Here is a 14,580-nt window from a genome sequence, read left to right as displayed (position 1 = left end):
GTGAAGTTTTTTTTCTTCTTTTGACAAGTAGCCACATAATAAGGGATAATGTATTGTCTACCGGTCATGAATTGCTAAATAAGTCCCTTCAGGATAAAACAAGTTTGCCTGTTCGCCCTGAAAAACATCATCCCTTACATACTGGAGTCACATAGGCCTATTCAGTATGTTAGAATTGTTTTTATATTTTTCATATTTCTTCTTTTCACTGGCATGAGGTAGCTGCATGCTTTTGGAGTGACAGAAATCTGAAACCACATTATCACGTGTCTCTCCTGACATCCTGACACGTCTATATCAGCAGATTTAATCAAAACCACTGAACCCACTGACTACACACACACACACACACACACTGTCTCATCATGTGTGCTCATACAGCAATATGCTCTGTAGGCTAGTGAAGGTCTGTTTCACTGTGACTTTTTTCCGTTACAGAATTCTGATTTACACCCACTTTAACTGGCTTTAACGGCTCACTTTGAACCGTCAGCTTGCAACTGCTGTGGTTCTCACTATAATACTTCATAGTGTGTCTGACTGAAGACGAATGGCGGAATCATCAGTGTCATGCTGTGAAAGGTCTTCTCCTAGTTTTGTGGTGTGGTCCAGTCTGGAACACGGAATTGGGTGCGGATGGCTGGTGGGAATGACACAAGTGCTTATCTTCCCTTCAGAAGACCATATACCATCAAAATTAATTTGATAATGATACCCACTACTAACTACTTTTCTGATTAAAGCATACCTTAAAAGTAACAGATTGTTTAGTGTTGCTTTAATAAGTCAGGAAAGAGATCAGAAAAATTAGCTAAAATACTCTGGATGTGCAGATTAAATGTTATTTTTCCCTGAAGAGGCTTTCTGTCCCCAGAAAGCAGAAGTAGTTATGTTACTGGCAGCACATGCCAGTACCCTCACCCTTCTAACTTCCTCTCAGCAGACCAACACGAGACTGGAAAACTTTTGTGAATGAAAATGGGCCTTTTTTAACTGCAGACTTCCACATATTTGCTGTACAGTTTTATGAATGAAATGGCATTTTACAGATTAATTAGAGTACATAGTACTTTTTAAAGTACTTTTTAGTCTTTGCGGTCATCATTTATTTGACCTTCTGATATGATCTGATTTGGCCTTTAACATGTTCATTATGAACTAGAAATGTAATGCCAGAGGAATTACAGTAGTGGATGAAAAGCTGCTGGCTTAATGTTGGTGGGAGATTCCTGAAAAAAAAAACATTGAATCACTTAATCTTTGGGTTCATACAAACCCTGGTACCAAAAAACCTTGTGTGTCAAGGCGTTCTTGAGATATAACACTCAAGGTGTTTTTGAACTTGACATTTTACATTCACTTCATCTTTGAGTCCATACAAACACTCATATCAAATTTCAGGCATGTATGTCAAGGCATTCTTGAGATATTGCGCTCAGAGTATTCATGGACTTGACCTTTGACCTCCAATATCAACTCACTTCATCTTTGAGTCCATACACACACTTGTACCAAATTTGAAGCATATGCGTCAAGCCGTTCTGGAGATATAATGCGCAAAGCATGAGGTATGGCTGTGACTTTTGGATTTTGACACACGGGAAACACTTAAACAGGATGTGTATTTTTAGGGAGTGCCAGATTGTATGCATTAGAAGCTGAGACAGTTGGATTCACAGGTGACATCTGTGCCAGTGTTCTGATTAGCCCGGGAACTGGAATCTTATCGAGCGCAGCTGGCTTTAGGCCATTATGACATCACTGCCATTCAAGTCTATGGGGGCAAATGAGCTTTTTAACATTTTTAATCCCCTATTTCTCAAAAAGTATAAACTTAAAAAAAATCTGAAATAATAACTCTCTTGCCCCACTCCAGACCTTCAGAACAGTTATTTCAACATGCCTGTACGTGAAGCGGTTAGAGTCGCATTCACTCTTGAAAAGGTTAGAAGAAGAAGAAGAAGAAGAAGAAGCCAGGAGATTTCAAGATAGTGGATTCCATCCACTATAAATACTGTGACCTGGATGTGTTTGTAAGTGTTCATAAAGTGCATATGCACAATAAGGACATTAAATCCCTTTCTTCTGAAACAACATCCTCTATTCCATTCACCTTGTATTTTGTGCTCTAAGAATCTATCAAATCTAAGTATTAAAATGATTCCTCAGATAAAACCGGCAGCATACCACTTATCTCCGCCAATAAAGAAAAGAGAAGTGTCTAGAACAGTGATGTGTCGGATCCTGTAGGTCGACTTTAATAGATTTCACTGAAACCCCATCAGCCGAAAAGGAGAAGAGAAAGAAAAGCGAGCCTGTGACGCCAAGCAATTTCCAAATATCCTTCAACAAACAGTGATATGCTCATTTCAATAGATAGAACAAACCTCAGCTAATAGTTCTCCACTGTACACTCTCTCATCTCAGTATATGTGTGTGTGTGTGTGTGTGTATGAGAGTGGGTGAATGCACATTCTCACTCATCTTTCAGGAGTGGGTGATAACCTCAGAAACTTTCCTGACCTCCAGAGTGTCTTCCACTTTGTGTCTGCATGCACTCGGGGCTGTACTGACAGTAATCAAGCTGAGCAGGTGCCTTAATGAGATTCTTTCACAAACACTGACCAGCAACATGTTCATTTACATGTGGGCAGAGGAGATATTTTGGCATGTTTAAGTAGAACCTTCACCTCTTGCCATTATAACTTTATTATGTTATAACTGGACAAATAATTGCTGTCAAACTGGAAAAAGGAGGGAAAGAAAGTTGTAAAAATGCTTGTTTTGTGAACAAAGAAGTGGTTACCAACACTTACAGGTCCAGGACACATCTTATACTGAATTTGGACCTCTGACGTATAGCGTTGTGGGGCCTAATATCACAGTGTATCTCTGATAATCAGGCAGCCCTCTGGTACATGGCCTCGAGGCTTCTGCTCCTGGCAGTGTGTAGGCCAGGGCCTCTGAGCTCTCGCTACAGTGAGGAGATCAGACAGGGCTATGGAGGGACACATGAACATTTGAGAACAGAGGCCCTGATGCTACATACTAAAGGAAGATGTCATTATAGAGATTCAAGAGATTTATTTGTCACATACATTTATACAAAGTACAATATGCAGCGAAACTCTTAGTCCTCTGACTCAAATGGCTGTTCAATATTAATATTAATGTAGACGTAAATAAATAAATAAATAAATAAACAAAGCACTATCTGTAGTCAATCTGTAAAAACTCTTTGTTAAGGTAGTCTAAAGTTCTTGAGGCTTCTAAGATTATAAAGACGCTGATGAGCCTTCTTCACCAATGAATTACTGTATATTGTGCCATATGCCAAGCAACTTCAATACTGTCAGTGCTGTTTGTGATCGTCTTTCAGTCATCAGGATCTGATCTGAGTCTAGTATTCATAAAACTTGATGGAAGGCTGTAGCCGGAGCCCCCCATAGGGCAAAAAGGCCTTGGCAGAGGCCTGTGCACTCTGAGTGCCTTTCTCCTACTATATTGTGACAATGGGGTAAGACAATGGGGTAAGGTGGTAATGAAATAATTATGCACTTATACACTTGTATGCATTTGTGTGTGTGTGTGTATTTGTGTTCATCAATGTATTTGTATATATACATATGTACTTGTATTTGTTTGTAGGCTACTGCAGAAGTAACTGACCTTGATGAAGCCTTTCTCCTGTGTACTGCCCTAGTACGGTCTCTAAGGAAGTCTCAAGTGGAAAGCGCATGTGTAGTTGTTGCTGACATTTGGCCTGAGTGCCACTGATAGTCAGAATTTCCTATAGGGTTGCATCAGGTCAGGACACCATGGGGTCTTCCCTCACTTCCCTCACATGAGTCAGGCAGAGATTCCACAGCTAGAGGGCGATGTTGTGTGCATTTCACATTCCTCTTTGCATTCACAATGTACTGCTATGATAGCTGGGTTTGTGCTTGTTCGTTGAGGAGTGAATTATTTTCATAGTTCCTTCTAGAATTCTACGCAAACGTTCTATAGTTTCAGTGTTCTTTATACAGTCTGTGGGGAAAATCTCTGAGGGTAAATGTTGCATAATGCAGAACTCTCAGTTTGCGAACATTCTAATCACATATTTGTGACCATACTCCTCAACAGGTTAAGTGATGTGGGAGTCTGACACTTTCTCAGCTGTAAATCATGTCACACAGCGACTCTGTTGTGATTTTAATGTGAGAGATAACAAGATGCATGTAAGAGTGTTTTACAGTGTAAATGTGTGAAAAGCCGGTTTCTGTGGTTACTCTGAAATGTTGCGCTTCATCTCCCACATTGGAGAATATCTCTTGTGGTTCCTCTGTGGTGAACCCACACGGCTTCCATGTGTATGTATAAGTACAAGTATATATGTATACTCTTTTGATCCCTTGAGGGAAATTTGGTCTCTGCATTTATCCCAATCCGTGAATTAGTGAAACACACACAGCACACAGTGAACACACAGTGAGGTGAAGCACACACTAATCCCGGTGCAGTGAGCTGCCTGCATCAACAGCGGCGCTCGGGGAGCAGTGAGGGGTTAGGTGCCCTCCGGTTACAGGTCCGAAGTGCTAACCAGTAGGCCACGGCTGCCCCCATGCGTGTGTGTGTGTGTGTTCATCTATGTTGCTCTGCTATTTTTTCCTGCCTCACGCTCCACTTCCCAATGGTTGCTTCCTCTCAAACTTGCCAGATGTCATCATTCAAGGAGTCATTTTTCAAAAACGTCTTTTCACATCTCTGCCAAGGGACCCCATGCCTCATAATCGATCCATGCTCTCAAATGGTTCTGCACAATTGAGGACAAAGTCTAGGCCTTCATTTACAATGTACTTTTACCTTCCCACAGAACAGAGCATTATAAACACCTCTCTGCCTCAACTTTTCAGACCCCACCTGCCCATCTAGGTTGTGGTGTGCTGTCACACTGAACGCTTGCAGAGCAAAGTGCTACTTCCTGTGGTTAGACTAGCAACAGGCTCTAAGCGGAAATGATGTCTAATAATAAGATTTAGGCCTTGGGTTGATGTCACATGTAGGCAACATGCAATCCACGTTGCTAACATTTAAAGATTCCTGCAATCTAAGTCATGTTTTTCACATTTTACTATATGTACTATATACATACATATGTATGGTCAAAACCTATTGTTGTGTCTCGTAGGACTACTCTTACTCAGAGATAAAAAGAAGGAATAGGATGCGAACTCCGGTCGAGTCCATAGTGCACTGACGCGCTGCCGTTAAACCACGAGACAATTAATATCAATTGCAATACCCAGACATTCATCCAGGCTATATATTTTTTCCAACATAGATATTAAACATAAATAATGGCACATATTGGTCGGCTTCAGTAAAATGTTTTATATACTTGCAATAGGTTTAGGTTTTTGCAGATGACAATGGCAATGCCAGCATTAATCACTCGGTTTAAATTAGAAAAATGTCAACATAGGCTGTGGCAGAGAATTTGTAGGGGGTGGGGTATAGACCTCTCCAGAATAAGTCCCGCCTCCGTAACTTCCGTATCCATCCAACTTCCTGGCGTCGATTGTCTATGGGAAATAACATGGCGTTTCGAAATATCATACCGGTAAAACATCTGTAGGTAGCGAAGTAGAAGAGGCTGGTGGGCAGATTGGCCTACACACTTCTGCCATCTAGTTTCCACTGGATTTTTTGATTGTCGGTGCCGTTTAAGTAGTATACTATAGACTATACTTTGTAACGTTGTAACGTTGAACGTAAGAGGCAGCGTGTTAAGAAGCTTCCTAAGGAACACTTCGGGGAACACACTTAGGAACAAAAACAACTTTTGAGTCGTCTTAGCGTGCTAAGAGTGAGCGTTTTCGGGGAAACGGCCCCTGCTCCTTACACCAAGTGGTCTAATGTGTCTCCAATCTTTTCTTAATAGTGTGATGTATGCTTGGAGTGAAACAATTCATAATTTATTAAGCCTTTGTTACTTATTAGTTAATGGTTTGTTCATCATTAGTAATTTCTTGTTCATACATAATTTATCATCAGTAAAGCATTTGTTCACACAGTTATAAATGGTTTGTTCATAGTAAATAATCCTATCCAAAAAATATGTTTGTAAGTATATGATTTATACATAATATGTAATGAAACAACCACTTATAATGAAATCATTTTATTACCAGTTGCAAACTATTACAAAATACTTTGTTCATTATTTGTAAAGCATTTTTCCTATGTTAATTCTCATAAATAAAGTATTTGTACACACAGTTATAAATGGTTTGTTCATAGTATATAATATCTAAGATATGTTTATGAATTATTGTTAACACTTAATAAATGATGAAGTAATATTTCCATTATTTAATAGTTACATACACATGCACTAATGATTAGTTAGGGTGAGGATACATATTTTATAAACCACTTCCTAATACTATAATTCATGATTAACTCAGGAGTTAAAGTGGTTAGTTAATGATATTTTGTGAGCTTATCTAAAGTGAGGACTTTCTATGCCTTGAAACACATTTTCAAATGAGTTGTAAAGATTACATTCAGACAAGTGACGTACACATGTCAATTAAATTGAAGGCCATTGACATAACAGTGAAAGCCGGGAATCGAACCCCCAACTTTTCAGGCTACTGCATGCTAGTCCAGCTCCTTATACACTACACTACCTTGGCCCAGATAAAAACTCCTACAACTATGAAAGAGTTTCTGTTTCCTTCTACTACACACTGTTATTAAACATCTGTAAACTATTATTAAATGCTGTATTCTTCGTTTGTAAAGCATTATTCCTACATTAATTCTCATCTGTAAATCATGTTTACACACAGTTAAAAATGGTATAAAAAATAGTAAACACGCATATCTATTATATTTTTTAATTGACTGTTGTAATTCTACTGGACAGAGGTAATGTAGTGGATAGGGAGCCGGGTTAACATGCAGTAACCCATAAAGTTGGGGGTTCAAGCCCCGGCATCCACCAATGTGGCCTTGCCCTTTACTGTAATTTCATTGACATGTGTAAGCCGCTTTTGGTGAAAGTGTCAGCTAAATGAAAAAATGCAAGTGTAAATTTTATAATTCATTTGTAAATGTGTTGCAAGGCATAAAATGTCCTCACTTTAGATGAGCTCACAAAATATCATTAACTAACCACTTGTAACTAACCTAACTAATCATTAGTGCATGTGTATGTAACAACTGTAAAATAATGGAAATATTACTTAATTAAAAACATATTATTGCATCATTTATTAACATTATTATTAACAATAATTTATACATATTTTAAACATAGGCTTATTTACTATGAAAAAAATATTTAATATCTAAGAACTTTACTGATGATAAATTAGAAATAACTAATGATCAACAAACCATTAACTAATAAGTAACAAAGGCTTCATAAATGATGAATTGTGTGTAGTTATTATAAAGTGTTACCAAGAATTGCAGTGCTGTGTTTTAGATTTCACACTGGTTGTTGGAATGATCATGAATTGCAGCGTTGCATCCTAGAAGCTTAACTCATTTTATTGGTGTTTAGTTTGTCAGGTCAGAGCTAAGGTCTAAGTATAAGTATATACTCTTTTGATCCCGTGAGGGAAATTTGGTCTTTGCATTTGACCCAATCTGAGAATTAGTGAACACACACAGGACACAGTGAGCACACAGTAATCCCGGCGCAGTGAGCTGCCTGCAACAACAGCGGCGCTCGGGGAGCAGTGAGGTGCCTTGCTCGGGGAGCAGTTAGGTGCCTTGCTCAAGGGCACTTCAGCCATGCCTACTGGTCGGGGTTCGAACCGGCAACCCTCCGATTACAAGTCCGAAGTGCTAACCAGTAGGCCACGGCTGCCCCAATACTCCACTTGTTAGAAGCCTATTTCACGTACTTTGGTACCAATTGTGTGTGTGTGTGTGTGTTTGTTTGTTTTGTGTATTTCCTCTAATTACTTGTATAATTCATATTAATCATTGACATAAAAAGACAGATAAATAAAGACTATTTTATTATACTTTTGCCTCTCCATTCATTCATTTGAAAAGCCTGTAAACTAGTTTAATCATCCTCATACATGGGAGATTCACCCTGTCCCTGTTACATTACATATAGCATCTTTAATGTAGAGATTTCAACCTTATTTGAAACTATTAATTTAAACTAATGCAGAGTTCATATACTGTAAGTCACTTTGGACAAACACGACTGCCAAATATACCATAAGCATAAACACTGATGTGTTATATCATCTGGCATTCAAACCATGTTTGAGGTGTGATGACTGAATTTGCAATAAGAGGCGTTTTCTTCTCTTTTTTTGTAAGAGAAGTGTAAGAAAAGTGTCCATTTATAAATAATGGGGAAAAACGCATCTATGTTTCCATAAGGGTGTCTACAACCTCAATGCCTACCACCAAGTCGTTTACATCGTCAACCACTTAATTTGTTCATTACCATTTGAGCCAGGTAAGTTCTAAGTCATGTCACTGCAACAAAAGAAAATACAACTATCAAAATGTAACAATGAAGTTATTTACAAAACTGCCTCTTATTACAGCTTTCTTACTAAGTTTACAAGTGTGTGTCTACATTGTTAGAATCAACCCTCAAGACACCTGTCCAGACAGTCGGTTGGGTTGGACAGTCGGGTCTACATCTTCTACAACTTTAAAGCCAACCACCAACTCTCCTGTTCAGGACAGGGGCCTAGACACTATGCCACCTGTTCAAAGCTGGGACCCTACATCCTTTATTCCACCGATTAAGTCTTCAGTTGACAAGACAGGCCGTATATTCTTAAAGCCAACCACCAAGTCATTTGTTCAGACAGCCGGGTCTACATCTTCAAAGCCACCTACATCATTTGCTATCTTTATAGCTAGACTGAGGTTACGACTAGTAATTGCTTTTTTATTGATTAATCTAACAATTATCTTTTCAATTTGCCTATTATAACCACAATAACTAGATGTACCGCATAGCGGTACAAAATATGGCCGCCGCTCAGTCCTGTACATCCATTCCGTGAACATAAATCACACTAATCAATTTGTATCCATCTTCTACTCCATCCCCCACTCTTGAAACTTTTGTGTATGCTTGTTTGGCATGCCTGTGTGTGTGTGTGCGGGCCGCACAGCAAGTAGCTACTGGCGCTGCGAAGGTTAATAGATTTGTAGCACTAGCCAAAAAATTTGTAGCATTGTTATAAAAACTTTAAAATCTCTAAACAATCACAAGTAGGGTAGTTCATCACAGTTCATCCATTGCAACTGGACTGATGAAAGGTCATGTACACCTGTAGGCTACATTGTATTTGGGGAAAGCAGAAGGTATCAGTTTTACATTTATTTATTTATTTATTTATTAACAAACAAAATAATCCCTGTCATTTCCATGCTGTTTTCAACAGCTATCAAGAAGAGAGGTCATGCCATGGATTTTTGTGAATGTTTCTACTTCTACATATGCACAATTTTAGTCATCTTTAGTTCATATGATATTCAACTTTATTGTCAATGCACAAATTAAATACCAATAGTCTAAAACGAAATGCAGTTTTACATCTAACCAGTGATAACTGACATGTCCAAAAGGGCCTTCAAAAAAATGCGTTAGACTGTTCACATTTTAACGGGCCAAGTTGAGAGCTGCGTCCGTTATGTATCAGTATCAAGCGGACTTTAGCTGCCACCTCTTGGCGAAAAGTTGTAATACATTTCACCCAGCTGCGTGAATCACAGAAAGCGAGAATGAAGTGGCCACTTCTAAATGGGACCCACTGAAGAGAAGCTGAAGGTAGCTGGAGTAGCTGAAGGTGTGTGGCTAAAGCAGCCATAATGAAAGTGTTGTCATTGAAGTGTTATCATTGTTTGGATAGTTCCCACACACACATGCTTTTTAATCGCATAGACTACAACTACCAAGCTGGAATCAAAGCACATCGATTCACCTCTCACACCCTAAACAAGCACTTCAAACAAACAAATGTCTCAGTCTCACACATGTATAGCCATAGGCAAAACTGTATCAGACGTAACGTTGGTAAATCATCCATCGTACAGAATGATTTTTGTAGCACGTGCAACAGCCCTGCCCTGGATACATCTCTCAAAGTGCGCTCTAAAACATTTGGTTTAAATGGAGATGTAGCCTAGATCATCACTGGTGCGTTAATAAATCTACGTTGTGACGAGTTGACACAAATGATTCACTTTGACGAATTAATGTAGTCTAGTCAATTACGTCATCTCAGCCCTATACACTTTACTTTCTACAAAGTAGATTCAAGAATCTTTTTTTCAGGCCTTTACTATTATAACAACAGATGTGTCCTATCTAGCCACACATTGACATACACGGTGCCGGACACCTACATTACCACCTACGCTCTCTAAACATGCTCGCTGTGAACCTCCTGCTTCCTGTATGAGCGCTTCATTGCAGTGAGAATACACAGCTTTGAGGCCGGAACTTCTCATAGCCAGAGGTCAGTTTGGGGCAGCTTGATCCTTGCATAGCTACACAGCACCCCTTATGGACAAATGTAAATGTTACAGATGGCATTGCCAAAAAATAACCAGCTACTGCCCTGCAGAAGATAATAAAGGCACAGTCATAATTTACATTTGTAGACCTGTCCCAAATGATTATTTCAGCCCAGATATATAAACTCTACACATTCATGATGTGGTGGAATCCCCCCACAAAAAGCCTTTCTTTCCCACTGAATGTGAGCACCGGGCTGCAGGCCATTAAAGTTTGGCCTTCCACAATAGAGACATTAACCCATGAGTGAGCGACTCTGAAAGAGGAGCAAGAGTTTCTCCAAGGAGCCAGCATGGTAGGTGACCCCCTCTTCATCCAGAGACTTTGGCGGTTTAAACACCACTTGCTCAGGGCAGACAAGGAATCAAGAAAGGAATTGAGGATCAGGTCTGGATAGTGAAAAATGGAAAATTTCCTGAAGTGAAATGTCAATGCTAGGGATAGGCTTAATATTTCACCAAGAACTACTAAGGTTCTATGAATATACAATCCGGATGGCACGAGATATGGTTTTGTCAATGGAGGTAATGATGTTGAGCCCAAAGCCAAATGTGTTGAGTGTGGCTTAACAATGCCAAATGAAGTGCTGAAGCCTTCAAAACTGAAGCATAATCTGGAAACAAGACACCCAACTCTAGCTGGTAAGCTGGTTGACTACTTCAAAAGAAAAGAAAACAGACTTCAGCTACAGAAAAAATCTAGCCCAAACTGGGCATCTTTTTAATGGTCCCTGTTAGAAGTATGAATGGGTGGGCCTTAAAGCAGAAAAGTTGAGGACCCCTGCATTAGTCCACAGGCCACATACATTCTATTAATTTACAATGTACTTTTCCTTCCCACAGAACTGAGCATTATAAACACCTCTCTGCTTCAACTTGTCAGACCCCACCTGCAGCCCCTCTACAGTAGGTTGTGGTGTGCTGTCACACTGTCGTACTCAGTACTTGCAGAGAAAAGGACTACTTCCTGTGGTTAGACTAGCGACGGGCTGTACGCAGAAAGTATATCTAATAATAAGAATTAGGCTTTGGGTTGATGTCACATGTATAGGTGACAACATGCAATCCAGGTTGCTAACGTCAAAGGCTTCCTGCAATCTAGTCATGTTTTTTTTTTTTTTTTTTTTTCACATTTTGCTTGACCTTTCTCCTTCTTTCACATATTGGTTTGGTCCATCGTGTTATTTGAGATTTACATCATGACTCACTGAGAGAAGTGAGATGAAAATAAAAACTCAAATCTTGCTGCCAATGAGTCTTTTAAAATGATCCCCTTTACATTACAGTGATGCTCATGAATTATTCAAAGTTATGGTATACTGTCTACATGATGTTGTTGTATAATCACTGTAACGCCATAACACACAGAACAGAACAGCAGTCTGTTCTTCTGAGTGTGCTTTTCACTGTTCAGGATCATAACCAATCCTGACACATGCATTTTCTACTCATGTCTGTGCTCACAAAACACCAGTGTCATTGGAAGTTAGAGCATAAGAGTCCTGATTTTTATTTTTTACAGTGTTCACAAAACATACCGACAACTCTACAAGTTAGCAGCACATTAACTCATTGAGTGCCAAAAACGTAATATTAAGTTTTTCCTTCCCATGCATTGAGTGTTAGCTTTTTTTTAAAAAAATTACGAAACTAGACACTCTAACACACCTTATATGTGATTTTGGGAACTCTGTGATGAATGGAAATGAAATATATGACGATCGAAAACTCATGAACACGCACAATCTGGACATTTTATCATAACTCGGTTGCCGCTTTGGGTCGAATCAGTGGCGCATGCACGTCAGGTCAAAACCAGGCCATTTTCGTGGGTCTATCACTAGGTGGCAGTCTAGCCAGGTCTCGCTGATCACTTCCCGGAAAGTTTACAGGCAACACTTTATATTTCATGAAAGACGTTATATCTCCATTTCTAGAAAAAAACAGTGATTTTGATGAAAACTAGCCACTGTTTAGCTTAGGATTTCTCAGGAACAGAGGTGTGTAGAAATACACAGTTTGCACCCACTGAGAGCTTAAAGTCTCACCTTTTAAACGAGCCATTGTATGTGTTCATAGCTATAACACAGAATATGCTGTGGCTGTACAAAAATCATCAACAATGGTCTAGATTGCTGGCACTGTAGGACAAAGCTTCCGAAAACAGCTTGGCATTCAATGAGTTAACATTCTGACCTTCTGACGGCACTTGCTAAACATTCACAAAAAGACATTGTGGCTTTGTGTGTTCTTGTGAGTCTACTTGTCTTGAGTGCAGTTGTTGACTCATCCTGTTAATAGGGTAAAGACACTGTGTGCAGGCTCCCCACCACACCGCAACACAGTGCAGCGGAACACCTCTTTCACTACGCGTACCCACGCCACAGAGGAGTAAGAGTTCCACAGGTCGGGCCTGTGGTCTGCCTGGAGAACTCAGTGGGAGACAGACAGAGCGAGGGAGAGATAGAGCACGGTTCTTTTTGTTCCACACGTTCCATTACCTTACAGCTTTATAAAAGGGGGTGAACTTCTTTAACGTGGTTTCACACATTTGAAGACAGGCGGCAGTCATGGCAATGAGGCCCCTCTCAGTTCTCCTGCCATTTCTTACAGTGCTGCTAAGCTATGCTGCAATGGGAGAAGGTGTGTATTTTTTATTGTGTGTGTCTGGGCGTTTGTCCTTGTCTGTGTGTGTGTGTGTGTATTCATCTGCCTTATTCTTTCTTTGTTTGTATTTTGATGGTTTTTTTTTTTACTGTTACACCTTATACATTTGCCTTGGTTCCTCATGATGAAATGGTGTTTGACATCTTGCAGCGAGCGGCCCGGTCATCTCCTGCTGTCTGAAGACCAGCAATACCCAAGTGCGGCTGCAGCTGCTGCAGTCCTACCAGTTTCAGAACGGGGCCATGTGTCACGGGCTAAATGCAGTGAGGTGAGGCTTTGACACTCTCTACAGTGGCCTGAGCGAGCCTTTTCTTAGAAAACAGTGGTGCACGTTTAGATGTTATTTATGTAGATGTGCACTTATTTAGTTTTTAAGAGCTATAGAATAGAATAGAAATAGAATACTTTACCCACATTCGATGTTCAGTTCATCAGTGTTGCTCTGACCTTTAAGATGGCGTGCTACTTGCTCAAGATACCTTTACTGTATCAATAATCTATTTTTGTGTTTTAAGTTTTTTGTGTGTGTTTTATGTAGTTTTATCACTATGAAAGGAGTCACCATTTGTTCAGATCCTTCAACGCCTTGGGCCAGAAAAGCCATGTCTTACCTTCAAAAAAAGCACAAGTCTCAATCCAGGAACCATGTCTCTTTACATGACCCAAAGAAGCTCGCGCTAACAATGCATGAGAATTTATCCTTCACAGACAAACTGGATTCACACTGATTACCACCTTTTGGACACTGAACTCATGTTTCACTTCTTCTGGAGCACAATTTGTTTACTGAAATGGCACATTAATTTATATATTTTTTGTTTATGTTGCTCTCTGATGTGATTACAAAGTTATTGTACACAATAATGACAATCTGTTTATTTTTACATGCAAATAAAACCAATGTGTTAAATCCACCACACCTCCTTTTCAAAATGTTTTTTTGCTTGCAAGACTCCGGCAATGGAAGATGAGCCTGAGAATGACACGCCCATGACATGCCCAGATAGATATGATACTTTTTAAATACGGGTAATAAAAAAACAAAAACACATTCCACACAAAATCACATTCCACTGGCAAGTTTCCAAGAGGTGCATATTTTGTAAAAAAAGATAGCTTTTATTTTCAAAAGCCACCTATAATGGACAAGTGTTGCGAATTAGCACCTGTGCCAAAACACTCAAACAATGCATCTGGTTTGTCCAATGTAACTGATATGTCCATATTAAATAAACATTAATAAATAATAATAATAAACATATATCATTTTTTTAAAGAAATCCTGTGGTAAAAATATTAGGGTAACACTTTATAATAAGGTGACATAATAAATAGCAACTAGTCATTACCTAACCC

The 14,580-nt window shown here is 39.3% G+C and overlaps 1 protein-coding gene across 1 annotated transcript; it reads left to right on the top strand.

The window, feature by feature from the left end:
• Positions 1 to 12,950: 12,950 nt before the first annotated feature.
• Positions 12,951 to 14,105, top strand: xcl32a.1 (chemokine (C motif) ligand 32a, duplicate 1). The gene is made up of 3 exons (XM_048237891.1): positions 12,951 to 13,200; positions 13,375 to 13,492; positions 13,763 to 14,105. Exons 1-3 carry the CDS (start codon positions 13,128 to 13,130, stop codon positions 13,950 to 13,952), a joined length of 381 nt encoding a protein of 126 aa, XP_048093848.1. The 5' UTR covers positions 12,951 to 13,127; the 3' UTR covers positions 13,953 to 14,105.
• Positions 14,106 to 14,580: the final 475 nt, after the last annotated feature.

The sequence above is a fragment of the Alosa alosa genome, chromosome 1, assembly GCF_017589495.1.
Source record: "Alosa alosa isolate M-15738 ecotype Scorff River chromosome 1, AALO_Geno_1.1, whole genome shotgun sequence".
NCBI classification, from domain to species: domain Eukaryota; kingdom Metazoa; phylum Chordata; class Actinopteri; order Clupeiformes; family Clupeidae; genus Alosa; species Alosa alosa.
The sequence above is the reverse complement of the archived record's forward strand: the minus strand, read 5'-3'. Positions and strand labels throughout refer to the sequence as shown.